A 27955-nucleotide genomic window follows, 5' to 3' on the forward strand; every position below is an offset into this window, starting at 1 on the left:
TGCCCCGCCTCTGAATGAGCTTGTTGGTTGATAGGACCATCAAGTCCATTGTTAATATTACCCACAAAACAGTCCGAGGCTTCTTCACAAAGGCCCCTTCCGCACACGCAAAATAATGCATTTTCAAACCACTTTCACAACTGTTTGCAAGTGGATTTTGCTATTCCGCACAGCTTCAAAGAGCACTGAAAGCAGTTTCAAAGTGCATTATTCTGCATGTGCGGAATGAGCCAAATTGAGTTTGCTGCTTGGTACCTCTGAGACTAAATTCCAGCATAGTTTAACAGAGACTCTTCTGCCTGCCTGGATTTTCCCATGTCTTGTGTCTCTAAAAAAACCTGCTGCTCTTCCCCTCCAATGCAGTTGAGAATCTGATTCCAGCAAATGCATACTCTAGTTCTCTTTTTAGTAAAATTAGCAGAACATATTCTTGATGGAAACTAGTGAAGAACTAACAAATCTGCGAATGAACTGGATCTCTGAGACGAATCTCTCAAATGCCCTAGTGGATCCTTTTTGGTTCTCATTTTAATATTCCATGCACAAAATTGTTGTCTTCTGTTAGGTGTGACTAGTGCTCATATCAGCATCTCGGGTAATGGTTACTGGAAAAAGATAAGAAATGCTGTTTTATATTCTGAGAGGAATAGTGAGACACTGAACACTTGATTTAAATGTTGTGTTTCTGGTAGCATTAAGTACTTCCTATGTTTGAAATAGCTTTTAGCTTAGAAGATATACAAACTTGATTCATAATTGCTCACCCTTTGCATTTCAACTTTTCTTTTTAAACCCCACACTGTTTTCTGAAGGACTTCCTGGCCATCAGCAGGCTGAGGTTAAATATGTAGATTATGGCAATACTGCTAAAATAAGCGTGCAAGACATGCGCAAGATAAAAGATGAATTCTTAGCTGCTCCAGCAAAGGTATGTTAGAGCTTCTGCTATCAATAGGGAAGTCTTTTTCTGAAAAGGAAATTCCAAGGATTTCTGAGTAATCTCCTCATGAATCTTGAGTTGGCTTATAATATGACTTGTTTTAGCCTTATAAAATCCATTCCAGTGTTTGATATTTTCTCAAAATATTGCAAATGTGCAATGCTTGTGACTGTCCTGAGAAACCTTTCCCAGGAACAGGACAGCAGTTTGCTTTGATGCCTCATGAAGGACTTGAAGAAAGTGTTGTTTATGGATGGGGGAGTGTTTTAGGGCCCGATGATGAAACAATTACATCTTTAGCAAGAATGAAAGTTTCGTGGCAGTGGAGTTGTTCATTGCTTAGATGGTAGACAGCTGGAAGTAACTTACCCAGTTTTTCCAAAAATAAGACCTACCCCGAAAATAAACCCTAGCATGATTTTTTGGGATTTCTTGAGGATGTTTGAAAACATAAGCTCACTGAAATACTCCAAAAATAAGCCCTACTTACAGATTCCCTGGCGCAGCTGATCTGGTCATGTGAGGGGCGCAAAATCATGGAAAAAAATAAGACATCCTCTGAAAATAAGCCCTAACACATTGTTTAGAGCAAAAATTAATGTAAGACCCTGTCTTATTTTTGGGAAAACACGAGGTAGACGGAGTTGTACTGGAATTGATCATTGCTTAGAGCAGTGGTGGCGAACCTATGTCACGGGTGCCAGAGGTGGCACTCAGAGCCCTCTCTGTGGGCACGCGTGCACAGAGTTTGTCGGGGGGGGGGGGTTGAAAATTCCCCCTCCACACACATCTAGGCTGGCTTGGGCCATTGGGCACGACATGTAGGTAACCCTGTTAAGTGCTGTTAAACCCCATTGATATTCATGGGAAGAACTAAAGCACTACTCCTTTACCTGGGAGTAAGCTCGGTTGCTGGCAATGGGGCTTACTTCTAAACCCTCCTAGGGTTGTGATTCACCCATTCGAAGCGTTGCACGATTGCTTCAAAGCAAAGCCACCGACTACCACCAAGCTTACTCCCAAGTAATGCACCTTGGAGCCAACAGTTTTTTCTAAACTAAAACCTCAGTATTCAGGTTAAATTGCCGGGTTGGCACTTTGCGATAAATAAGTGGGTTTTGGGTTGCAGTTTGGGCACTCGGTCTCGAAAAGGTTCGCCATCACTGGCTTAGAGGGTAGACAGCTGGATGTAAGCAACTCTAAAGGTTTCCTCAAGAGATGCAACATAAATGAGTCCACCTAACTTTAATCATTCAGGCTATCCGATGTAAGCTGGCCCATATAGAACCATGTAAAGGAACAAATGAGTGGAGCAGTGAGTCAAAGGACAGATTTGAAGAATTGGTACAGGAAAAAATTATGCTGTCCTTTTTTATTGGTAAGTGACATTTCTCTCTTCGTTCTTTCACTGGGATAATTAAGTGTGTGTGGGGGGGTCTCCTGTAAGCCAACTCTGCTAGCCCAAAATATTTCTCTTTACCCAGGCTTTTTGGTAGAGATAGTGAGGTGGAAAACTTTCAGTGGGAAATCTTCCATTTCTACAGTCTGCGTCATAAAATTAGGAATGATGCGTTTGCCACCCCTGATTTGTTCTTGTTTTATTCACAGGCGACTATAGCATTGAACTAAGTTTTTTTTTATAATGGGAATATAAAATTAGCGTGAGGTGCTTCAGCATTTTTAGCTAAATAAAAGTCAAAATAAGCACATGAAATCAGGTCAGTTTGGTTAGGGCAGAAGATAATTTTCCAGAGAAAAGCCATATTACTGCTTGTTGATTGTGGGATTGCAGAGTCCTCAAACTGTTCTTGTGCTTCGCTTCTAGGCTGTCTTGGGGGTTCAGTATTTTATGCAATTTTTACTGTGTTTTCCTGAAAATAAGCCCTATTATGATTTTTCAGGATTTTTGGAGGATGCTTAAAATATAAGCCCTCCTCCAAAAATAAGCCCTACCGGTAGTTACAGATCACGAATCGTGGGCATTGCCCTGTGCTCCCTGCCAATGAGGATGCAGCTTGTGTCACACATGACGGGGAAGCAACGGGTTGCCGAGAGCCCGCCTTAATGAATTGTGAAGGTGCTGTATTTCCCCTTAAAAAAGTCCTACCCCAAAAATAAGCCCTATGCATCTTTTGGTGCAAAAATTAATATAAGACCCTGTCTTATTTTCAGGGAAACGCAGTAGACAAATAGTCATGATTTACTGTATTTTTTAGTTGTGAACTGTCTTAAGGAAGCAGATCTCTGTAGAAGTGGCATATTTTTTTTTCTGAATGATTAAAATGTTCAGTCTTCATCAGGTTTATAATGTTCTTGGTACTAATTTTCCCATTTTAGATATAAGACTTCATGGCCATGCCACACTTCATAGCCATGCAACACTTTTTAAATAGTGCCTGTATGCCTATATAAAGTTGTTCTGATTTCCACCAGTAACCCACTCCGGTCTTGAGAGGGCCCCCTGAGAGGTGCCAGTATTCTGCACAACCACCCCCCTTGCAAATATATGTACAATATTTAAAACAATTACATAAAACACAAACAGGGAGGAGGCCAACAAGGCACCTGCATCCTGCAGAGCTGTTACAAAGACAGCTAGAGAAATTATTTGTATAAATTTTGAACCATCTAAATGTTAATTTTTCGTTAGAAGAAATTAAAAACCACCTGAATGTAAGAGGGGCTCCTTCTTAGTGAAAGGATCGATTAAATGCTCAAATTTTAAAGTTCATGTCAAAGTGTAAGGAAATCTTGAGTAGGCAAGTTTATGAGGAAATAAACATCAAAAACTTCAGTTAAAAAAAGCGAAGATCTTGAAATGGGTGTGGAGAGAAATGCTTACTAGTTGATAGGTACCCTCAGGTCATCTCCTTATAGAACCAGTGGAGTGGTGTCAGAACTGAAACTGAAACAAACTCATGTATAAGAACAGCAGTTTATTGAATATTGAGGATCTTCTCTGGTCATGCCAGAACTGAGGTTTGCCCGTTCAAAACCCAGTAGTTAAAGTAGCTTGCACCCCCCATCCTGGGAAAGCGCACCCAAAAGGAACTGTGAAAGAGATAACAGTAGAGATGGCCAGGCACTGACATTGAGCAGCACCTGGTACAGTATAACATCATACAAAAGACAGTTGAAAGTCAGTTAGAAATGCAGTTAACCTGTTCCACCACCACCCAGCCTACAGAAAGCAGCAACAGCAAAATCCCCATAATAACAGGCCTCCTGACATTTGGTTAAGAATGAAGAACCCCCACCTCCCATTGAGGAAGAAGGACATCTATGCAGCGGCGAAGCTCCCAGGGGGAGGAGGGGTGCACGATGCACCGGGTGCACGGATGTGGGTCACATGGGGGGGCCCTCCCCCACCCCGCCCCCCACAGCACCCCCCACACTTACTTTAGAAAACCAGCAGGCTGGAGAACAGGCTTTCCTGTTCTTGTGGGAACTACATTTCCCAGGGACTCCAGCCTGCTCGGTTTCCTAAAGTAAGTGACAGTGGAAGGGGGGGCGCTACCACAGGGGGCTGGCATGATTCCCATCCACAGCGGCCCCCTTCAGCGCCCCCCCACACTTACTTTAGGAAACCGAGCAGGCTGCAGAACAGGCCTTCCTGTTCTCCAGCCTGCTCGGTTTTCTAAAGGGAGTGGGAGTGGGGGGGGTGCTGCCATGGGGGGGGGAGAAGCCAGAGTGCGTACCGGGCGCACTCTGGCCCAGTTACGCCTCTGCATCTATGGGTGATTCCCACAAATTTTGGTCTTAACCTGTGAAAGGTCCTTCTCTGCTGAGCTTAAGGAGGACATCTCGCCCTCCCTGAGTCATTGTGATCCCAACATCAGTCAACAATATGCATCTTTCCTCAATTCTGTGATGCTACTGCTTATTTATGTTGCTGTATTGTGCTGGATGTACCTTTCTGCTTCTAAATCATAGCTCTGCACGAGTGTTTTTTTCTGTTCTGTTCTGTTTTTTCTCCAAGTTATTGTCCTAGAGCTGATTACTTCTGTTCCGAGTTACCAAAACTGAGCGAGCAAGTGGCGATTTCCACAGGGAACAGGAAGCTGAATTTCAGCTTCTTGCTTCCCTTGTGATTGGTGGAACTCACCCATAGATGTCCTCCTTAAGCTCAGCAGAGAAGGACCTTTCCCATATAAGGCCAACAGTTGTCTTCCATGTGAAGCCTTCTGGATGATCTTGTGCCAGTTATAGTTCTCTCAGAACCCCCTCAGCCCCGGCTACCTCACAAGGTATCTGTTGTGAGGAGGGAAAGGGATTGTGGTTGCAAGCTGCTTGAGGCTCCTTTAGGTAGAGGGCAACGGGGCATAAAAACCAACTCTTCTAGTTCTGGGTGTCAGGAAACGTTTGTGTGTCATTTTTCCTGTGTGTTTGAATTGAAACCTCTTTTATCTCTCTGTAGAAAATTCGCCAGACAACGTTGTAGCCGTTGAGCTCTATCAAAGTGTAACAGAATTACCAAGTTTATCTTGTAGCATTACTGCCATCCTGGTTAACGAAGGCTTAGCATCATATGTAACAAGGCAAGTATACCGTCCTGATAAACTATGGCCCCTTCCGCACATGCAGAATAATGCTCTTTGCAGCTGGATTACTTGCAAACAGTTGTGAAAGTGGATTGAAAGTTCATTATTCAGCATGCGTGGAAGGGACCTATCATTAACATAAGCACTGTAATGCAGTAGATATTTAATGAGCATAAGGTGGGGTGGAGCAGGAGAGCAAACAGTTTGGTCTTGTTGTTAAATTTTTTAAAAGTGGAATATCTGGCCTTGTGTGGGAAGATAACTTCTGTTCATAAGCATAAGCATAAGCATTTTATTGTCATTGTGCACGCACAACGAAATTTACAGCAGCATTCCTCGATGCACACAATTTCAGACTCATACAATTTCAGACTCATGCAATTTCAGACTCATACATCATCATCCTCCACCCATCCCTACATAGCCCCAAATACATCAATATGAAGCAGCGGAGTTTAGCATAGCCACAGCTCTAGAGTAGAAGCTGTCTCTAAGCCTCTTTGTCCTAGTTCTGAGGGCCCTGTATCGTCTGCCAGATGGTAGCAGTTTAAAAAGAGAGTGTGCTGGATGAGACGGGTCCCTTAGAATATTTTGGGCTTTATTTAGACTTCGGGCATTATAGATTTCTTCCAAGGTGAGGGCAGCCGATAATCCTTTGTGCAGTATTGATCACCCTTTGGAGCGCCTTCCTATTCATGCCACTGTGCAACTGGAGAACCATACACAGATGCAGTAAGGAGGTTAGGAATGCTCTCTATAGCACAGCGGTAAAAGGACACCAAGAAGTTTTCCATCTAGTTGTTGCTTCCTTAAAAGTCTTTCCAGAAGTACACAGTCTCTGCTGGGCCTTCTTAACCACCGCGGGAGCCTGTACTCCCCCGGGCAAATCCTCTTTAATCACAACGCCCAGGAATTTAAAACTAGCCACCCGCGCCACTTGATCTCCATTTATAGTCAAAGGGCTACGAATTTCCTGAGCTATTCCTTCTATAGATCCCACTGAGCTCGCTTTGTCTTGTTAGTGTTAAGAACCAGGTTATTTTCCCTGCACCATGAGAGCAGTCGGGTCCACTTCATTCCGATAGAGCAGACTCATCCCTCAGAGATGAGCCCCACCACCGTTATTGTCATCAGCCAAAATTTGATAATGGTGTTACTATGATAGACAGAAGTACAATCATATATGTATAAAGGGTGAACAGTAAAAGGGCTCAACACACACAGCCTCTTGTGGCGTTCCCATATTTAGAGTAAAACTGAGGAAACCGATTTCCCAGTCTAACCCTCTGGGAGCGTCCAGACAAGAGAAGTCCCTAATCCACAAACAGATTGAATGTGAGAGTCCAAGATCACAAGTTTTTGTCACCCAGTCTTTGTTAGGCCGGGAGATTGTATTAAATCTTGAACTAAAGTCCGCCAAAGAGCATTCGCTATAATTCCCCTGCTGTTCCAGATCGTCAAAGCTGTGTGGAGGCTAATGGCAATGGCGTCCTCCGTAGATCTATTAGTCCGATATCGCGAACTGATGTTTTATCAAATGTATCTGGAAGGCAAGAACTAATATGCCTATGGACCAGTTTTTCAAAACACTTCATGATGATGGGGGTGAGTGCCACTGGTCTATAATCCACTGAAAGATTGTCAGCAGGAAATCTCTTTTGGTAGTGGAACAATGGTGGGAAGCTTTCAAACAAAGATGGAATGGTGGACTACAGGATGAAGATCGATTAAAGATCGAAGTAAAAAACACCAGCCAGTTGGTTAGCGCATTCCTTTAACACCCGACCGGGAATACCATCCGGTCCAGCAGCCTTCCTTGGATTCACAGCCCTCAAAACTTGCCTCACCTCATGTTCCTCCACAGTGAGGTGTGAGCTGCAATCACCTGGTGGCTGTGTGTCATCTCCTTCTGATAGACCTGTTTCAAAGCGGGCAAAAAAGTGATTTAGCTCCTCCGCCAGAGAAGAATCCCCATCCACAGAAATGTCATTGTTTGGTTTATGGTTGGTAATTTGTTGAATTCCCTGCCACACCTGCCTCATGTTGTTATTATTAAAATAATCTTCAATTTTTCTCTTATAACTCATCTTGGCTTGTCGAATGCCTCTCTTGAGACTGGCTCTCGCCAGTCATATTTGACTACTACTTGAAATGGCTAGAGCAAATTTTCACGCGCTCCTTACGCTTTCTGTAGGAATACCCAAACTACTGCTGTTGCTTGCAGTGAAGTGTGGGATTCTCCTCCTGAAGAAACCTTTGCCACTGAGATGGATGTCTTAAATCCTGGAAGCGGAGATCTGTCACAAACTGAAGATTTTGAATTGGAGTGTAACAAAGAGCTGCAAGCGAGAATCAGTCACGTTGTGTCTCCAAACAAGATCTTTGTGCATTTTCAGTCAGCAGAAAAACGGCTGAACATGTAAGTGTGTTTTGTTGGGATTTTAATGCATTATTCTCATTACAGTGTACATGCATGGAACAATTCCGTTGAAAGAATACAATCTGGCTTCCTATATAAAATACTCGGATTACCGCACTCTGTACCATATGCTATACTATGCTTAGGAACTGGTCAGAACCTACTTGAAACAAGACTATGGCTGAATACATTCAAGTATTGGATTAAATTATGTTTTAACTCTGATGTGCGCAGTTTAACATATACTGCACGCCCAGACCTATTTGCCTCCGAATGGTATCAACTTCTCAAATAAAAAATGTACTCAGTAGGTTTATTACTTGAAGATCTCTGTATGCTGTCACCCAGAGAGATTTTCCAAACCATAAAAAGCCGACTTTTAGAACAGGAATACTATATCCTGTTGGGGCAAGCAAATAAATCATCCTCACCCCTCTCTGTCGGAATAATACCGGAACGGGCACATAGCCAAATATCAGAATTATTAACTGAACCCCAACAGAGATAGATTATCACAAGGGCCAGATCCAATACTTTCCCATTGGTCATTACAAAGGGTCGTTACTTATCCATCCCTCTCCAGGATCGGGTTTGTCCACACTGTAAAAACCAAGTGGAGACTCTTGCTCACATTATTCTTGACTGTCCGAGATATGTGGGCATTAGGAATTTCTCTCCCAGGCTGGCCCTAGACAAATCTGAAAGAGACTCTGACAGTTCTGTTGTGGAGCTTCTGTTAAACAATACAGATGTCATGCTCTTGGAAAAAGAGGCAAAATTTCTTTTGCAAGTGACAGAACTTTCTAAGTAATGTGTACTGCTATATACGGTCTTTCTGTCTGTGTTTTGAATGTACTCTTGATTTGTACTTCATAAATGTCTATTAATGCTCTAGAGCCTATTTTAAATGCCTAATAAAGGTTATTGTTGTTGTACATCATGTTATTATGTTGTGGTCTCTGAGCAGAGCTATGATTTAGAAACAGACCTATCCTCTGGGCATAAAAATCTCCCCCCAGAAACATGGGCCCTTTCCGCACGGGCCAAAAGCAGCGGCGGCGGGCCAGTAAAACAGCGTTTCGGCGGGGACTGCTTGCACAGGCGCGGCTGTCAAATCACTGCAGCGGCGTCCAGCTCCCGCCCAAACAGTGTTTTTTAATCTTGCTCAGGGAGCGAGGTATTTTGGAAACGGGTGGAAGCCAGTGTTTCTCTCCCAGCCCTCCCAAACGCTCCTTACCTCCGGTCGCCTTCTGTCGCATTGTGTAGGCCAAGAGACACGCCCCCTGGCCTCATTCTCCAGCATCGGCAAGGGGTGTCCCTGGCCTCCACAACACGACAGAAGGCGACCGGAGGTAAGGAGCATTCGGGAGCGGCACAGCCTGTGTGAAGGCTGCGCCGCCGCCGCCACTGCTTCCAGCAGGACCGTCCATGCGCCGGCATAAACTATGCCGACGCCCCCCCCCCCCCCCCAGTGCCCATGCAGAAAGGGCCATAGTCTGGGACTATGCAGGACCCAATACAGAAGTGTTGAACCCTGTTGCTGAGTTCTTTTATGGTCGCTTCAGAGGCCAATGCCTTTTGGGAACCTCTATGAGAGTTGTTTCTCTCAAGAGCTAGTTTATATAAGAGCTAGTTTATATAAGAAATTAGTTAGCAGGTCATTGTTAGCATCTGGTTTTGCTCCATTCTTCGTGGGCGTGTGCTTCTCTTGATATTGTTGACTGCATGCAGTGTCACGGCAATACTGAGAACGCCCCTCCATCAGTTGAATTCACCATTGCCTTGAAGGACATTCCTATCTGAGGGACATCTGGAAGACTCAGCCCTCAGTTCTGCCTGCAAGACCAGCTGCACCTATTCTTCTGTGTCTCTAGGTTCATCAAGCAGCTTCAACCTTTTCATCCTCTAAACACGGATCCTAATGTGGGTCCTCTTGCAGACCAGTCTTGGTCAAAAATGTCCTGCGATGATTCTTCTGAATCCTTTGTCACTACTTTTAGACGTTAGCCATGTGGATGCTCCTTTCAGCTCGGCACTCGATGTTTGGAGATGAACAGATCCAACATCTGATTCCAGTTCAGTTTTGCCCAATTCAAGACATCTGTTTCAACCCTCATGGGTGGATCTGACTTCCATGAGGCCTCAACAAGGTTTTTGATTAACTTCATGCACATCCTTCTCCGTCTGAATGGGATCCTGTGGCTGTATCACCTTGTTTACATCTCTGTACCAGTGGCCTTAGTGCCAGTTGTTTTGGTCATGAAATATTTTCATTCAGCTGCCATTTCTGCAACTTTAAGTGGACCCCACCGCTATGGAAGAGAAGATGCCTCAGTTATTTCCTCCAGTGATGAGTAGGCTATTGTGCCTCTCAGATGCCTTTACCTTGTGGCCCATCTCCCTCTTCTGCCATCTGTTTCCTTTGGATTTTCCCGAGTATCTTTAAAACAGACTTTCAAGAGTTTTCAGGGGTCATATTTGGAACTTACTTTAACCCCAAGAGTCGTTCTCTTTCTGAAGAATTTGTGCTTCTGTTCTGAGCAGATGATCCGTGCTGGGTCTGCCCTTGGCATTAATATGTCTGCCTCAGCAGCGGCTGAAACTGCTTTTTTGTGTCATTCACTTTGATGCTAATGCACTTGTCCCTGTCTGCTTGGTCAGTTCGATTTGATGTTGCCAAGGAATCAAGGTCTAAACCTATTCTGACATCAGGGAAGGTTGCGAACCTTTTCTAGAGTCCAGAAGGAAGTCTGTGATTTTCCATTCTGGCATTCAAAGTCAGATTTGATTGGCTTGAAATGTCACACAATGTTTGGAGAGCAGCTCAAGAGTCTTCTGCTACCACCATTGTCTTAGACATAAAGGACTTTGTGCTGGGGGAGGCGTTACTTAGGGGAGAAAAAGTCCCTAAGAGTACTCTAAAATATTCTGAAACATTCTCAATCATATCTCTATGCAGACTCAAAGGCCCCTTCCGCACACTGTTTGCAAGTGGATTTTGCTATTCCACACAGCTTCAAAGAGCATTGAAAGCAGTTTGAAAGTGCATTATTCTGCATGTGCGGAAGGAGCCAAAGCTTGTAAGCACAACTTGTTTAAAATTCTGTCTGTCACATTGCCTGCCCTTCTGAAAGTTTTACAGGAAAGAGGTCCATTAAAAAAACTGCATATTCTAGGAGTTTTCCCTATAATGTCAATGTTTAATTTCAAATGAGTTAAGGTAATCACTACACGGGTCCCACTTTTTCTAGAGTGGACTGTTCGTGTTTTTCAGGAGTTAAGCTGGTTTTTACCACATAAGCCTTACACTTCTGAAGAAAGAAGCTCTTTAAAGTATTGATGAAGATGTAGGTTTCACAGTCCTTATTGATTTTTCAAAACTTTAGGTTGCAGGAAAGGTTGTCTGCCGCTTACAGCATGTCTGAGAAGGAAGAAACAATTCAATGGGAAAAAGATGAAAATTGTGTTGCAGATATACATGGTTTAAATCAGTGGCAGAGGGGCCACATCTGCAAGATTGTTTCTCAAAAAGTTGTGGAGGTAACTTGCTTTGAGGCCATCGTTTTGTTTTTACAGTAGGTTTTGTTTCTCTTGGTATAAGTGGTGACATAATTAATAAAGGTTCCAAAAGAATGTTTTTCCCCCATACTATTTCAGGTCTTCTTCTTTGATTTTGGCGTAACCAAAACGGTGAATACCACCTGTCTAAGAAAATTAGATGAGAATCTGGTGTCATTTGGGCCTCTAGCAGTGATATGCTCCCTAGCAGATATAAGGTAACCTGGTCAGATTTAATAAAATTCAGAAATACGGCTAACTTTTATTCAGCATGGTTCTCAGTTGAGGGCTACGAACATGGGTTTCCCCGTCAAAGTCTAGGCCTGTGCGTATTACTCCCGGATTTCCTAACCATAATGACGTATTGGGTCAGCAAAGTAAGGAATAAAAGAAAACTAAAGCTCAGATTCGGAGAGATTTCATCATTGAAACCCATAACTTAAGTATAGTCTGTTAATGAAGAAGGAAGAGAAGTAAGTAAGCATTTGTATCGATATTAAATGCTAAGGTTTTAGAACAACCCAACTAAGTAACAGCTCTCTGTACAAGTGAAATATGTTTATACTAAACCAAAATAATTATATTATAGTTGAGCTGCCCTGTGGAGCTTTCTCTTTTAAAAAAAAAGTTTGGATTTTTGCAAGGTCTATATTTTTTGCAGTTTTTTCTCATTTTTAGACCAGCTGGTGGGAGTGACCATTGGACAGCGACTGCATGTGATACACTGACGCAATATTTAAGTGGAGCTACAGTAAAAATAATCATACAGGTTTGTAATAAATACCTGACGTATCTAACAGAAAAATGGTAGACTTTTCGCTGATACTTATCAAGCAAAAGCATTTTTTCCCCTCTTCCATGATAATAGAAGAGAGCTGTCATAGAAGGAACTATGTAGGTTGCCCTATTTATCTATCTATCTATTTATCTATCTATTTATTTATAAAACTTATACCTTTCTGTTCTTGTGAGGGCTGCCAAAGTGGCTGATTTAAAACATGCATCGTAAAGTATATTATGAAATCATTAAAATAACCCACCCTGCATGTTATGTGCACAGACCCATCTTTCATTTAATGTGTCATTCAGTTCTCTCTATCCGCAAATACTCCAGCTCTCTCTATCCGCAGACACACTCTCTACCCTTTGACACTCCAGCTGTGTCTAAGTATCTGCTATGTCTCTATTGAAATTGAATTGCTTCTCCCCAAATATGTCTTACTCTAATGGAATAGTTGTTTCTTTGCAGTGGGTATCACAGAAAGATGCCCTCCGTTATCCTCAATTATTGGTCTCAGATGTTGTGGACACTAACTTGGAAGTTCAAAATATTATTCATCATGCTTCATGAATTAATAGAGGTTTTTAATCCATTATTCCATAATAGGCTTGTGACAAACTTGGTCCAGATGGTGAACAGAAACCCGCTTTATTCTTAAATTATTATTTGTAGTGAACATAGACTTGACAATGAATTGCTATACAGCAAAATATCATAATAAAAAAATAAGAGAATGTTAATAGATCCCAAAATCAGTTCATGTATTAATGCTTAACAGTAGAAAAAGTTAATTGATCAGCTATATTATCAGTGAAGCGGAGACACGTTTTAAAATGGAAGTGTTTCTTATTTATATTTATTACTGGGCCATTTAAGCTTTGCGCTGTACCAGTAACTGTTTGCATTTTTGCTCAGGAGAAAGAAGTTTCACCATTTCCTGTGAAAATGTTTCTCAGAGATAATGGATTGTACACTGATGTTTCAGAATACATCATTAAAGAAGGGTTGGCATTTAGGAAAAGACGGTATGTATCTTTCAAATTGCTGTGATAGAGCATGTAATCCTATAGAACGCTGAAGGCATTTTTCTTTGGTATCTAAGAATAAATAAAAAAGAATAAATAAAGAATAAATAAAATATTTGTGATTCTGCACAGCGCAAATATGTCTTTATTGCAGTCTGAATGAGTTCATAATGGTAACTCATTAAGAATACTGAATCGGGATGATGAATTATGCTGATGTATTTCCTGCCTTAGGTATGTTTTATTTTGTATTTTAAGGATGGTAAAATGTACCTAGTTTAGTAGATAGAAAAGCAGGAGCAAAGAATGAACACTTGGCAATAAAGCTGATGTTTACCAGTTGTACCTAACAGAGAACAGGGTCTCTCTGTTGTTCCTGTTGTCTTACTTGGGAATGTTATCTGCTTTATTTGCAGTAACAATTTTTTCCAGTCTCCTCCCCTTATACCACTCCAAGTAAGGGAATATTAGGACATGCAGAAAAATGTCCACTAAAAGAATTAATAAGAATTAATAAAATAATTAATATGGCTACCAATCTTGATCCTCTTTGATCTGAGCTTGCAAATGCTTTAACAGACCAGGTGCTTGGGAGCAACAGCCGCAGAAGGCCATTGCTTTCACATCCTGCATGTGAGCTCCCAAAGGCACCTGGTGGGCCACTGCGAGAAGCAGAGTGTTGGACTAGATGGACTCTGATCTGATCCAGCTGGCTTGTTCTTATGTTCTTATGGCTTTGCCTGGAGCATCCTAGACTTCAGCTGTTTCTGTCCCCTCTTTCCTTCTCTCTGCACCGTGGCAGGAAAATCAAAATAGCAGCTACTTGTTTTTGAACCCAGGCTCCTTCAGTGGGGCTCTGTCATTCACTGATGGGTTAGGTCAGTGGTTCTCAACCTTCCTAATGCCGCAACCCTTTAATACAGTTCCTCATGTTGTGGTGACCCCAACCATAAAATTATTTGTGTCTCGGTTCCAAAGACCATCAGAAATATGTGTTTTCTGATGGTCTTAGGCGACCCCTGTGAAAGGGTAGTTCGACCCCCAAAGGGGTCACGACTCACAGGTCGAAAACCGCTGGGTTAGGTCACGGCTCTGCTGTCCAGGCAGGGCTTTGAAAGTCTCTGTTTTCCTATGGGAACGGCAGGGGGCCATCCTTCCTCTCTCTTCCAGTTTTCACAGCCCTGCGTCCAGACAGGTCACTGTGTGGAGTAGCTCCACAGAATGGCTGAGGACAAAGCAAAATTGTCCTCTGGGTGCAAGAGGCAAAGAAGAAAAACACAGCAAAGGACAAATCACCTCACCTGGAGAAATCAAAGGGCCCAGAGGCAGTTTGGTTGAGCTTGCCTGAGGTAACTGGGAATAGGTGTTCTGCTCTCTTCTCCCACTGACCTCCCAGACCCGCTGGTATTGAGGCCAACACTGCATCGAGGAGCAATCTACTCAGTGGTGAGCTGGCCCCTTCTGCTCCTGAGGCATTGTTTGCTGTAGCAGGCTGGGATGGGGGCCTTCAGAACCCAGGACCATTGTTTCAAGGGACCCCACCCTGACTGGGGAATGCTATCTCCCTAAGTAGACTTTTGGCGGGAAGCCTCAAAGTAACTTGGAGATATAACAGTCAGTGAATGACAGAGCCCCACTGAAGGAGAAAGACAGGTTGGAGCTTACCATGAAGATGTCTTCTCTTCAGTGGGGCAAAGTCGTTCACTTTTACCCACCCGAATGTGTTAGAAGTGAAAAGGATATACTTTCTGGTGGAGCAGAGCTTGTTGCTCCTGGAAGAGAGATGGGGGATGGGCCCCTGTTGTTCCTGGAGGATATAAGAAACTTCCATAGTTCAGCCTGGACACCAGGGGCATGACTTAACCCACCAGTGAATGCCCCACTGAAGAGAGGACATCTTCACAGAAAGTTCCAACCTCATCCCTATAAGAATGATATTACTGGCCTGGCCTTTGGAAATTTTTAGAATAGACAAATGAAGAGAATGCCCTTGTAGTTAATTGTGTTCAAAGATCAGTTACCTTGTCACAAAGATAGCAGAAATTTCCATACCAGAGGCCACACTCTTAATTTTCTCCTTCTGTATCATTAAAAGGTAAAGTTTCCCCTTCAGTCGTGTCCGACCCTGGGGTACCACTGCAAGCAGTGATTTCATAGGCAAGCCGTTTTTGTGGGGTAGTTTGCCATTGCTTTTCCCGGCTATTCTTTACCCCCTAGCTATGAGCTAGGTACTCATTTACCGACCAAGGAATGGATGGATGGCTGAGTTGACCATGAGCCAGCTGCCAGGATATCTGACCCACAGGGGGCTCGAACTCCTGACCGTGTGAGTGGCAGTGCAAGCACTTAACCACTACGCCACGCGACTCTTTCTGTATCATTATCTTTTGCTAATTTCTCCAGATGAAATCTGCTTAGAGAATGCTAATCAAGCGTGAGAAATTCTAAGTTTGACTAAAGCAATTCTGGAATAAAGGAGTTCAAAAATCAGTCAGAAGGCAGTCTGCTTGATGAGTAATGGAGAGAAGATTTTTTGGAATTAACAAAACCTAGATCTGAAACACTTAAATAAATTTGACATATTTTTGTTGAATCTTTATATGCACAGAACGGACTTGATTAAAACAATACCGCAGAAATCATGGGAAATTCATGTAAAGCGAGAGAGCACCAACATACGTGATCCTTCTCCAAAAGCAGAATACGCACCAAGCTGTTCCGCACCAGAAGCTAAACTTCCTGTTACAGATCATGAAGATAAAGAATCAGAAAGATCTGTGGCTCCTTGTAAAATCATTTCAACATATAAACCACCAGCTATTCCCAGCATGAAACAGTTCATTGCTGTAGTCAGCTCTGTGGCAGACAACGGAACTATTTATGTTGTACCAAAGTCACAAGGTAAATAGAAAATTTAATGATAGAATAACTGTGGAGTTCTTTCACTAGAACACGATCTGTCAATGGGAAATGGCAGAACTCTAATCTTGTGTTTCTTGGGAAGTTCAGTCAGCTGTATGCAGATTGTACAGCTGGGTGTTCTGTGCAGATTGTACAGCTGGGTGTTCTGTGCAGATTGTACAGCTGGGTGTTCTGTGCAGATTGTACAGCTAGGTGTTGGTTGCTTAAATATGCGTTGATGTTCAGCACTCTTTCGCTTCAAAACATGCACTGCACTGATTAAAACTCACTGCATTTGGTATGAATTTATTGTGCCGATATGTAGCAGTTCATTTTTTGAACTCAAATTTATTTAGGATATTACTACTGCGCCTCTGTTGTTAGGTTGTTAGGCCTGGCATTTCTGGGGAAACGGTCTTTTTTCCCATGTTCTTTTGAAACTTGATGGTTCGGGCAATAGAATTGAAATAAACCGGTTGTAAATCAAACTGCATGGAATTATTCTTGTTTGTTATATATTCTGTATCATCTTATCATATATGTTGATACAACAAACAAGAATAATTTCATGCAGTTTGATTTACAACCGGTTTATTTCAATTCTATTGCCCGGACCTTCTAATTGTGCGGTTGCATATCGATATGTTTATTCTTTTGAAACTTGACTCACAAGCCTTTAGCTAAGAACTTAATAACTCCTGAAAGAGAAGTATTGTCGTTATAGATTTCTCAGAATGTAATTGGCATGGGCTGCTCTTAAAAATGTGATAAAAGACAAGAGCCTGTCACCTTAAATGCATGCTGTATCAATGGTTACTTCTCATTTGCTTCAAAAAGAGTGGACTGATCTAATGAGGCTCTAAGGCACAGGTGTCATTCGTGGCCCTCCAGATGTTATGGACTACAGTTCCCATCAGCCCCTGCCAGCATGATGCTGGCAGGGGATGATGGGAATTGTAGTCCATAACATCTGGAGGACCACGAGTTTGACACCTATACTCTAAGGCAGGGGCGGGCAACTATGCCCCTCCAGATGTTCGTGGACTGCAATTCCCATCAGCCCCTGCCAGCATGGCCAATTGGCTATTCTGGCAGGGGCTGATGGGAATTGTAGTCCACGAACATCTGGAGGGCCATAGTTGCCCACCCCTGCTCTAAGGTATTACCCTTGGAAGGAAGATGCTATTTCCAATTTTCTGCCTACTTCTGTAAAGATGGTGATCTGAAGCTGGAGCTTGTAATAAACTTGCAATAAGATTTTACGTTCGGTAAAATACTCAGCTGTCGTACCAATGACTTGCATGTTGTGTTAAATGAGGACTTGGCTGTGTGAATAACTTTAGCATTCCGTCTTCTGTGACATTTCCCATTAGAACAACGGTTATCCAAGATGATGGGTGACATACAGAACCATGTCAAATCTCTGGGTCTTCTGGAGCCCTACAGTTGGAAACAGGGAGAAGCTTGTGTTGTAAGAGGTGCAGATACTCTGTGGTATCGAGGTAAAGTTACAGAAGTTGGAAGTGGCACCGTCATGGTAAGCTCTGTTGTCAGGGGCATGCTCTTGGTGTAACGCGTGCAGAGTCTGAGTGTGTGTTTGTGTCGGTGCACTAAATGAGAAAAATTATATTCCTTCTAGTAGCAGTGGCTGTACCTTAGGCGTCTTGGTTAGAGGTGTGGGGTATTTTTGTCCTTGTTCACTGTAAAATTCTGACTGAAATACAGGCTAAAGATGAACCAGGAATACAGCCTAGTGTTGGGTGGGACGGTTTATGAAGTACATTTCATGTTATACAATCTTGAGTGTCGTGGCACAATCCCATTTTTTTAAATTAAAAAGAAACATTAGGTACAGAGGATGCTGAAGGGCGGATAAAAGTAATTCATGAACATACCTAACTGGTTCATTTCATGACCTCAGATAATTCTCTTTTTATATGAACGAATTATTTATCACAGTCAAAGTAATAAATAGTTACCAAAGAAAATACATCTCCAGATATGTTGCATTTAAAAACCATTGTGTAAGTTGGGTTAAATGTGTCTGTTTTAATATATTAAATTAACACAGAACCATGATAGACTTTAGCAACTGCACAAGATCTGGATGCTTTTACCCGTGATCCAAGGCTCTTGGTCCAAGAGAAGAGAAGAAATATATAATTCCTCTGATCTGTTTGAAATTTTGGGGGGGAACATGAGTAATAAAATAACAATAAAATGAGCTGTGCATTAAAACATACCAATAGTTTCCACTTCCCCAGTTGCACAAGGGCATTCACATTTCTGGTATGGTAAACCATGGTATTTCACTTCCAAGAAGACTGAGAATAGGATGTTAGATCAGAAATTCTCTTTATAAAGGTCCTTCTCCTTTGAGCTTGTGGACATCTGGGTTTTCCCATCAGCCAATCACCAGGAGGCAGGAGTAAATTGTGTTGAGCCTCGTGGTCTGCTGGATCCCGCCCCTCTCCCCCCCTTCCAGTTCTCTCTTGCCTCCAGGGAATGCAGTTGGGTTTTCAGTCGTCTCTCCTTCACCTTGCTAACTTCTAAAAGGTTTATCCTTCTACCTCTCGATTTCTCTTGTCTGCTTTCGAGAGAGGAGCACAGTCCTCGTTTGGATGACTGAAGATGCCTTTGCAGTAGACTAGACTAGTCAGTCTACTTCAGGCGAGAGCAGAGAAAGTGCACCAAGGTGGGGAAAAAATGCCTCTAAGGCAGCAGCCCTTCCTCTCCTCCAATGAGGGAAAACTCTCCCGCCATGGCTGGAGCCCATCTAACAGCATGTCCCCAGAGAGGGCTGCCCAGTCCCTAACCCCTGCTGAAGAGAGCCGCCATTTGCCACTTCCTCAGGCGCTCTGAGAAAGACCCCCACAAAATGGCCGCCAACAACTCCAGAGCCTGCAGTATGCCGGAGGAGGGCCAGGTGCTCAGCGGAGGCTGATCTCAGAGGCCCATATTTTTCACCAATGAACTGGTTATTCATCCACTCCTATGTATGGAATTAAGGACCCTCTTCCAGGCAACTCCAGAACTGCTTACAAGAATTGTAGTGAGTCCAGGACACCGCCCATATTTTGCACACTGAAGTCCTGCCCTTTAAGTTCAGTGTTTCTTTTTTTACTCCACACTGGGGGTCCCCAACCTTTCTGAGCTTGCAGGCACGCTTGGAATTCTGACGTGGCGTGATGGGTGCTGCAGCATAATTAGGTCCTGCCTTCAACCATGGCTGATATACTTTTTTTAAAAAAAAACCCATGCATCCTGAAAAAAATAGATGTTGAATTAGCATTTACACTTTGTTGTCTCTCTTATAGGTACAGTACTTAGACTTCGGCTACATTGAGAAGATTCCTCAGTGTCATCTCTACCCAGCTGTCTTGTATCCTGACATGCCTGCTTTTTCTATACCCTGTCAGCTCTATAGAGCTAAACCAGTGAGTTGATGCTTCTCTTTGAAATATACTGTCAACTCAGGGTAGTGTACAGGAAGTAGAGGAACAGTCTTATACAACAATTGTCCTTTCCACTAGAAGCTGCAAGGTGGGATTCCTGCAGGTTGGAAACGGCCCGATCTGCTCAATGGCCCAAATCTCTACCCAGTAAAGATGCCAAAGCCACTCTGCCTTTTTGACAAGGCCAGTCCTAGCTGAGGTTTATTTTTATTTATTTATATATTAAATTTGTTAAACCGCCCACCCCTGAAGGGCTCTGGGCTGTGTACAGTAGGCCAAGGACCATATTGCATCCAACAGGCCAAGAACAACACGACAACAATAAATTAAGTTACATTAAAACAATGTACAGAATCCATAAAAACATAAACCATAGCAGCATTAAACAAAATGACAATAGTGCAAAAGCGAGAAGCATAAAGCCTAGCGCCCGATCCCAAAGCCGGGAGGGGACGTTATTTAATGTTATATGCTAATGATGGAATAGCCCGCCGTACAGGGAAATGGGTTGTATTCATTTGGGTTGTATTCATTCCCCCCCCCCCCCCCTTCTTTCATCTCACAGGTTGGGAATATTTGGCAGCCGGATGCAGTTGAGCTCCTCCAAGAACTACTCACAAAGAGATCTGTGGAAATATGTGTTGAGGTAGGCATAAAGACTACATTGTGTTGGTGCATGAGGAACTGTCTCCTCTTGCAAGTAGCTCCTGCTGACACATGTGTGGGACTGAACACTGGAGAGAGAAAGTTGTTTCCAAGCTCTCCTTTTTCTCTGGTCCGCCAACGTACTTTTTCACATACCCAAGGGTGAGCAGTGCAACCTGTACAGAGTAGAGCTGCAAATATTTTGGATAAGTTGCTTTCTTGGCCCAAAATTCAGATGGGGACAGCTGTAATATGCATCTACTCCACTCACATATATAGTGTTGAGCAGGAAAATCTTGCTTTTTGGTGAAAAGTGCTGTATTTGGATGATGAGAGCTGAATGCTCCACCAGCCTTTGCCTTCTCTCCTGATCTTCCCAGTTTGGTGTAGTGGTTAAGAGCAGGTGCACTCTAATCTGGAGAACTGGGTTTGATTCCCCGCTCTGCCACTTGATCTGTGGAGATTTTCTGGGGGACCAGGTTAGCTTGTGCACTCCAACACATGCCAGCTGGGTGGTCTTGGGCTAGTCACAGTTCTTTGGAGCTCTCTCAGCCCCACCCACCTAACAGGGTGTTTGTGGTGTGTGTGGGAGGGGGGAAGGGCAAGGAGACTGTAAGCCCCTTTGAGTCTCCTTGTAGGAGAGAAAGAGGGGATATAAATCCAAACTCTTCTTCTTCTTCTCTGTTTCCCCAGGCACTTGTCCTGTCCAGTCCTAGTATCTGTCCCAGGCTATGTCCATAAATGCCTGGCATAAAGACAGGGAAGTTGGCTCCTCCCATCCGTGTCTTCTTAAGATCCTCTCTCGTATTCTACATAAGAAGGGCATATGCATGGGTGTCGTGGGCCTCTCCTTGTATTCCAAGGTCTCACTTCTTGGTATCCAGATGTGATCATTTAGCCCCTGCCTTGTACCACATGACATGCTTTTTGGAGGCAGTTGCTCTGTGCTTCTGGCTGATTCCTAACTTGCAGAACCAGAAACTGTGTCTGTTCTTGGTGTATTGACTGCCTTAACTCTTCAGGTTTCTGCAGATGTTTGTGTTCTGTACGGCTATTCACATGCATGTACTGATTGAAAAAATGATGTAGTGTCGTTTCCGTGCCTTTTAACAGGAACAAGCAGATGAGCCGTGGGGAAATGTATCTGTTAAGCTGTTCTTTAGTGGGATGTCACTTTCTTCTTTTATGGCATACCACAAGCATTGCATCAATGAAGAGGAGGATGGGGATATACCCAAACTGGTAATTAAAATGTCATCTTCAGGAATTGTGTAGAATATAATACAGGAGTTGTTTTGTTTTTTTAAATTGTGCCCATTTCCCTTAGATTACAGTTGTCCCATCTCAAGTTTTTCAACCGTCATTTTATTTAGTCACTTCATTTATAACCCATCTTTAGCCCAGTGGCAACCTAGAGTGGCTTCCATCATTCTCCTGTACATTATTTTATCGTCACAACAACTCTTTGAGGTAGGTTACATTCAGGTTCCCAGGGAGCTCCCATGGCGGAGCAGGCATTCAAACTTGGGTCCCCTAGATACTAGTTCAGCATGTCAACCACTACACCATTCTGGATCTCATCCAACAATGGACCAATCAGAAAGATTACTGGAAGTCTGGTTACAGCCTCACACGGTTAGTGTTGCGCTAGGACTGCGGAGGCCCGGATTCAAATCCCCACTGAGCCATGATATTTGTTATTTCTTAAATTTACTAATCTAGTAGGGTGGTTGTAAGAGGTGAACTGTATGCATTGCCTTGGAGGCTGGTTGGGATCAAAATCAAGTAATGCCTTGCTAAATCTGGAGCACCTTTTAACCAAATTTTGCAAATAATTTGAAAAAGTAAGGAAGATCATAATTGCCTGTAGTGGACTGTGCAACTTTAAATTGGGGAAGTTTAAATTGGGGAAAGTTATCTAGGAAGACATTGCCAGTTGTTGCTGAGGTAAGTCAGCAAAGTGTCTCATTATTTTGATTTCGGACTCAAAAGGAGAAGAGAATCCTTAACTTTTGATTAGCAGGAGTTCTGGTTGAGGTGGTGGTAGTCAGTGTAAGTGAATCTATTTATCCTCTTGTGCTCGTTTGAAAGAGAACATTTCGACAGCTTAGTAATTGTATGCAAGGTCTCCATAAAACTACAGTTTTCCCTCTGAGCTTGGAGGACATCTTTATGGGTAATTCCCACCATTCATCTGGGAGGCAGGAACTAGATGCAAAAGACATTGGAGAGGAGATTAAGGCAATGAAGGAGTGGAAACAGAAACAACAACTATAGATTCCAAGAGAACAACCAAGAAAAGTAATAGAAACTAAGGATTTAAAGGTGACAGAATGCCGGGAATGCTTGACTTCTCTCTCATGAGTCATGAAAAGAACCAAGAATTGCTGGATAACTCCCACAGGATACAGGAATCAGAAAAGTCCTAGTTCCTGCCTCAGGTGGATGGTGGAAATTGCGCAGAAAAATGTCCCCCGTGGCTCAGAGGAGAAGACCTTTCACCATTAAGCACCAACGTTGGTTTGTGATTCTTAAGCCTTTCTTCCAGATTGGCTGAGCAACTCGGTCACCACCACTTTGGTGGAGACCTAGAATGAGAGAAATCTTCCTTTGGTTCAGTCGGTTCTGTATAGCAGACTAGTTCTTCTTCCTCTAGATTTTGCAAAATAGATTAATTTCAAAACATTCCTTTGAGCTCATTTTTCAGATCATTTGCAATGTGAAAAAGAGTGGAGAAAAGACATCCTAGAAGGAACTGATCTTTACGTTATGAATTAACTTTAAGTGTCCATGTCAAGTTTCAGCAATACTATACGCTTAACTTAAACTTTGCTTGTTTTAGAATGCAGCAGTATATACTGAGGAGCCTTTGGAAGAAAATTGTGAAATTAGTTATGAGGTAAATTTTAATACTCAGTGGACTTTTGTTTCTTAAGCTGTTTATTATGTTGGTAATTCAAATCCTGTTTGGGTTAGGTGCCCATTTGCTTTCCAAAGCTAGTTAACAGCATTATCCTCTTTAGCTTATTTCTTTGATAGATGCAGTGAATCTGGCTTTTCTGTTTGGGCAAGTATAAAATGGTGAAGAGCCTTTCCCTAGGAGTAGAATAAGTAATACGCAGCAGTGGCTAAGAGCAGGTGCACTCTGATCTGGAGGAACCAGGTTTGATTCTCAGCTGTGCCGCTTGAGTTGTGGAGGCTTATCTGGGGAATTCAGATTAGCCTGTACACTCCCATACATGCCAGCTGGGTGACCTTGGGCTAGACCAGGGGTAGGGAACCTGCGGCTCTCCAGATGTTCAGGAACTGCAATTCCCATCAGCCTCTGTCAGCATGGCCAATTGGCCATGCTGGTAGGGGCTGATGGGAATTGTAGTTCCTGAACACCTGGAGAGCCGCAGGTTCCCTACCCCTGGGCTAGACACAGCTCTACGGAGCTCTCTCAGCCCCACCCGCTTCACAGGGTGTTTGTTGTGAGGGGGGAAGGGCAAGGAGATTGTAAGCCCCTTTGAGTCTCCTGCAGGAGAGAAAGGGGAGAGAAATCCAAACTCTTCTTCTTCTAATAGTCATAAGGAATAATCCAGACATCAGTTCTTAAGGTAACATTTTTGTCTCAGTGGAATAATGTTTCATTTAAAACATTTTAAATGAGGGAAAGTAGCAGTCTGCCTAGATAACACACTGATTTCAGTGGTGACCGTTCCATGAAATAGTTCTGTGTTATGATTGGTAAGTTGTGGATTCGGGTGCATAGCTAAGAAGTTTGGGAATGTTTGTGTAGATTATTCTTCTCTGAAGTCCTAAAGGTTGCCTCGGTCTTCATTTGTTTCCAGGAATTGGCGTGGTCTGAAGTAAACACTCCTCTTCTTCCACCATATGCTTTGCCCTCTCTTCCTGTTTGTGGAGCACAGTTTCCAGTGAAAGTTACACACATTGTGTCACCGAATGAGGTACTTTTATTAAATGCAGTCAGTGAATATTTTCATCCAAGCCCAACATTTAATGGCTTATCTTACAGAAATACATTGCAATACGTGTAAATAGAACAAATGAGTCCTTTTTATGTTGTTCAAGGCAAGCGCTGTAAAACATTTCGGTCGTTTGTATTCATATTCTACGCATTTATGACTGAGCTTTTCAAAAGTCTGTCTCATGTAAAACATACACTGAAGCACCTGGAGTTTAAGATGGTTGAGTGGAAAGTGGTTAGAATGGCTACAGATCCTTCAGGATGCTATAGATCAGGGGTAGGGAACCTGCGGCTCTCCAGATGTTCAGGAACTACAATTCCCATCAGCCTCTGTCAGCATGGCCAATTGGCCATGCTGGTAGGGGCTGATGGGAATTGTAGTTCCTGAACATCTGGAGAGCCGCAGGTTCCCTACCCCTGCTATAGATTGTCAGCACCTCTTTAGGGTGTTTTGGGTTTTCCGGGTTATATGGCCGTGTTCCAGTAGCATTTTCTCCTGACGTTTCACCTGGCATCTTAGTTTACCATCTTCAGAGGATGGCATCTTCAGGGGATCAGATGGTAGTTTACCATCTTCAGAGGATGGCATCTTCAGGGGATCAGATGGTAGTTTACCATCTTCAGAGGATGGCATCAGCCACAGATGCAGGCGAAACGTCAGGAGAAAATGCTACAACCCGGAAAACCCACAACACTCTAGCGATTCCGGCCATGAAAGCCTTCGACAAGGCACCTGCTTCAAGACACCTGAGAGAATGAAACATACAGAATTGCGCTGCAATAAAAGCGAAGGCCTGAGAGGACAAATTCAACGATAACACGTGATACCTGAGGAAATATGCAGGGCGGAGGTGAATTGTGCTTGAAGAAAATGGCGTATTCTGTAGTGTGTTGTAATGTTAAAATGTGCCTCTCACAGGATTGTAAGATGTTCTGTGTAACCAGTGTGGGAGATAAGACCTCAGTGAAGGGTGTAGAACTGAGCAGAGTGGACATACCGTGTTTCCCCGAATATAAGACAGTGTCTTATATTAATTTTTGCTCCCAAAGATGCGCTATGTCTTATTTTCAGGGGATGTCTTATTTTTCTGTGTTCTGTTCGTCGGGCATGCTTCCAAACAAAAACTTTGCTATGTCTTACTTTCGGGGGATGCCTTATATTTCGCACTTCAACAAAACCTCTACTATGTCTTATTTTTAGGGGATGTCTTATATTCAAGGAAACAGGGTAGCATGCAAGAGAGTTGATGTAATTGGCTTCTGATCTCTGATGTTGCTCCAGCCTCAAGTGTGGTGGGAGGCAGCAGAAGCCCACTTTCAGTTTCTGAATTTCCCCACTTCCATTTTCCACATTTTAACAAGGGCAGGACACAGCTCTTTCCTGGGATCGGAGATCAGACCTCAACTTACATGTAGAAGAAGAAGAGTTGGATTTATATCCCCCCCTTTCTCTCCTTTAAGGAGACTCAAAGTGGCTTACAAACTCCTTTCCCTTCCCCCTCACAACAAACATCCTGTGAGGTAGGTGGGACTGAGAGAGCTCCGAAGAACTGTGACTAGCCCAAGGTCACCCAGCTGGCGTGTGTGGGAGTGCACAGGCTAATCTGAATTTCCCAGATAAGCCTCCACAGCTCAAGCGGCAGAGCGGGGAATCAAATCCAGTTCTCCAGATTAGAGTGTACCTGTTCTTAACCACTACACCATGCTGACTGTCAAGAACTACAGACTAAGAGACCCAGGTTTAAATTCCCATGCTGCCATGGAACCCAGCTTGGCATCTAATTTTCCCTCCTTCCACCTTGCGATGAGTTTTAGTGGGTTCCAGAAACACTGAAACCCAGAGAGGTTTTCCCTGGTTGATGATCAGAAGCAACTCCTGTTCTGGCATTTCCTGGAAGTCAGCTGCTGATCACCTGCTGCACACAATCTGTTTGTGTCAAACCAGTGGCAAGCCCATTGATTAATCAGCTGCCCAGTCACAAGTGGTGAATATCGCTATCTTCATGTTTTAACTGAAGCTAGATGGTGTAGAGCAGGGGTGGCCATGCCAGCAGGTGCTGTTGGGAATTGTAGTCCATGAACATCTGAAGCACCAGAGTTGGACACCTCTGGCGTAGAGCCTTGATCCTGGCCAGATGCAATGTGATACCCTCAGCTCTCAAGCAGGGGAGGAGCTTGGGCATTCCCCATCATGAAAAAATGTGTACCTGTGGAATTGGGTGTGAAGAGTTTGTTACTCATGTTCTGTTGTATTGCCCCCTTGATCACAGGTCTAGGAGTAAATATCTAGAGCTCTTATTGATGGGTCTTGAAGAGGTTGCTGACAATCTAATAATTACATTTCTCTTGAATGGCGATTGCAGTGAGATTTTGGAGCCGGTCGCAAAAATTGTATGTCTTGTTACTGACAAACGAGTATAAATGGGGTTTTATTGTATTTATTGTATTTAACTTGTGTTGTTATACCAGTAAAGGTGAATAAGAATAAGTGGTGAACATCATGTGGACCAAACTGGTGGATATATAAGTATCCCTAATCAGTTAGTCAAAAACCTTTGTGACCCATTCCATTTGTGGGAGAAGGCAAAGGGGGAATGCTGTATCAGCCTCAAGCTGCATGTTTCCTGTGAAATTACAGTTGCAAAAAAAAATGGCTTCAGTGGCAGTGGTTTGTTTTTCTTACAGGTATACATTTCTCTTCATCAACCAAAGAATTCCATCCAGCTTAGTGACACAGAAGAGAGTGGAATCAGCTTGGATTCAAACTGCAAAACTCTTACGGAAGCTTTGACTTGGTGCAATCAGAATATTGACTCCTGTCCCTGTCTGACTGACTTCCGAAATGGTATCTGGTTTCTTAGAAACTATTAAAACACTTGTGTCATCTGCGTTTATACCTTCTGAAACAGAAGGTGGAAGCTGTTAAATGGTTTTGGAGCAAAGTTATCAGTTCTGTCCCCCTGCTAGTATGCAGGTGCCCATATGAAAAACCAGTTTTCCAGTTAGAAATATTTTCAATTTTTATCCTGATCTGTGGTTTTATCCCCATTTTATGCTAAAAGCAGTTTTAAAAGAAATGATAATTAATATATTACATGTGCCAGAAGGAATGGACTACATTTTAAGCCTCTGTGTTTATACTGCCAAATCGTTCATGTTTCTGAGGGCAGGAAACATGTATCTGTATACATTCTCTGTTGCTTCTGTTCCTTTGTACTATACTCCAATCTGACACTCAGTCCCTGGTAAGTCACTAGAAAACAGAGAATGCTAGTTGTTGTGGTTTTGCAGCACTACATGAATATTCATACAAAATGACGTATGGAGAGAAAGTACCATTACTACTGACCAGTTTGGAGAATTCATGATGTCCTTTTCCCTCATCAGAAAGTTGTCCTTCAACTGAGTGTAAATTAGCTTTAGAATTTAAATGTCAAATTAAGGTAACCTGTAAAAAAAATGTTTAAGAAAATATATGTCACCTTCTTTGTAGAAATGCCTTGCCTTGCGCAGTATAATGATCAAAAGTGGTACAGAGCAAAACTCCTTTCTGTTATGGAATTAAATCCGCTCGGGATTTTGGTTCATTTCGTTGACTATGGAGCAACAGAAAAGCTGCCCACAAGCAGGTAAGGTTTTGCTTTGTTCATTGTTCAGCTCTTGCTTGCAGACTCGGTCTGCTTCCAGTGTGAAGCTTCCTTCAGTGAGCTTTTAGATGCA

The 27955-nt window shown here is 43.0% G+C and overlaps 1 protein-coding gene across 1 annotated transcript in view; it reads left to right on the forward strand.

The window, feature by feature from the left end:
* The window catches only part of RNF17 (ring finger protein 17), a 50642-nt gene that overhangs the window by 18642 nt on the left and 4045 nt on the right, over positions 1-27955 (forward strand). Inside the window, exons 10-26 of the mRNA XM_048494713.1 lie at positions 813-928; positions 2198-2318; positions 5358-5478; positions 7676-7900; positions 11287-11440; positions 11558-11676; positions 12137-12227; positions 13155-13264; positions 15873-16165; positions 17539-17702; positions 19483-19602; positions 20186-20266; positions 21379-21507; positions 23108-23164; positions 24099-24215; positions 26921-27080; positions 27729-27864. Coding sequence (XP_048350670.1) covers positions 813-928; positions 2198-2318; positions 5358-5478; positions 7676-7900; positions 11287-11440; positions 11558-11676; positions 12137-12227; positions 13155-13264; positions 15873-16165; positions 17539-17702; positions 19483-19602; positions 20186-20266; positions 21379-21507; positions 23108-23164; positions 24099-24215; positions 26921-27080; positions 27729-27864 — 2314 coding nt within the window. The remainder of the gene's footprint in view (positions 1-812; positions 929-2197; positions 2319-5357; positions 5479-7675; positions 7901-11286; positions 11441-11557; positions 11677-12136; positions 12228-13154; positions 13265-15872; positions 16166-17538; positions 17703-19482; positions 19603-20185; positions 20267-21378; positions 21508-23107; positions 23165-24098; positions 24216-26920; positions 27081-27728; positions 27865-27955) is intronic.

Source organism: Sphaerodactylus townsendi, linkage group LG04 (assembly GCF_021028975.2).
Source record: "Sphaerodactylus townsendi isolate TG3544 linkage group LG04, MPM_Stown_v2.3, whole genome shotgun sequence".
NCBI classification, from domain to species: Eukaryota; Metazoa; Chordata; class Lepidosauria; order Squamata; family Sphaerodactylidae; genus Sphaerodactylus; species Sphaerodactylus townsendi.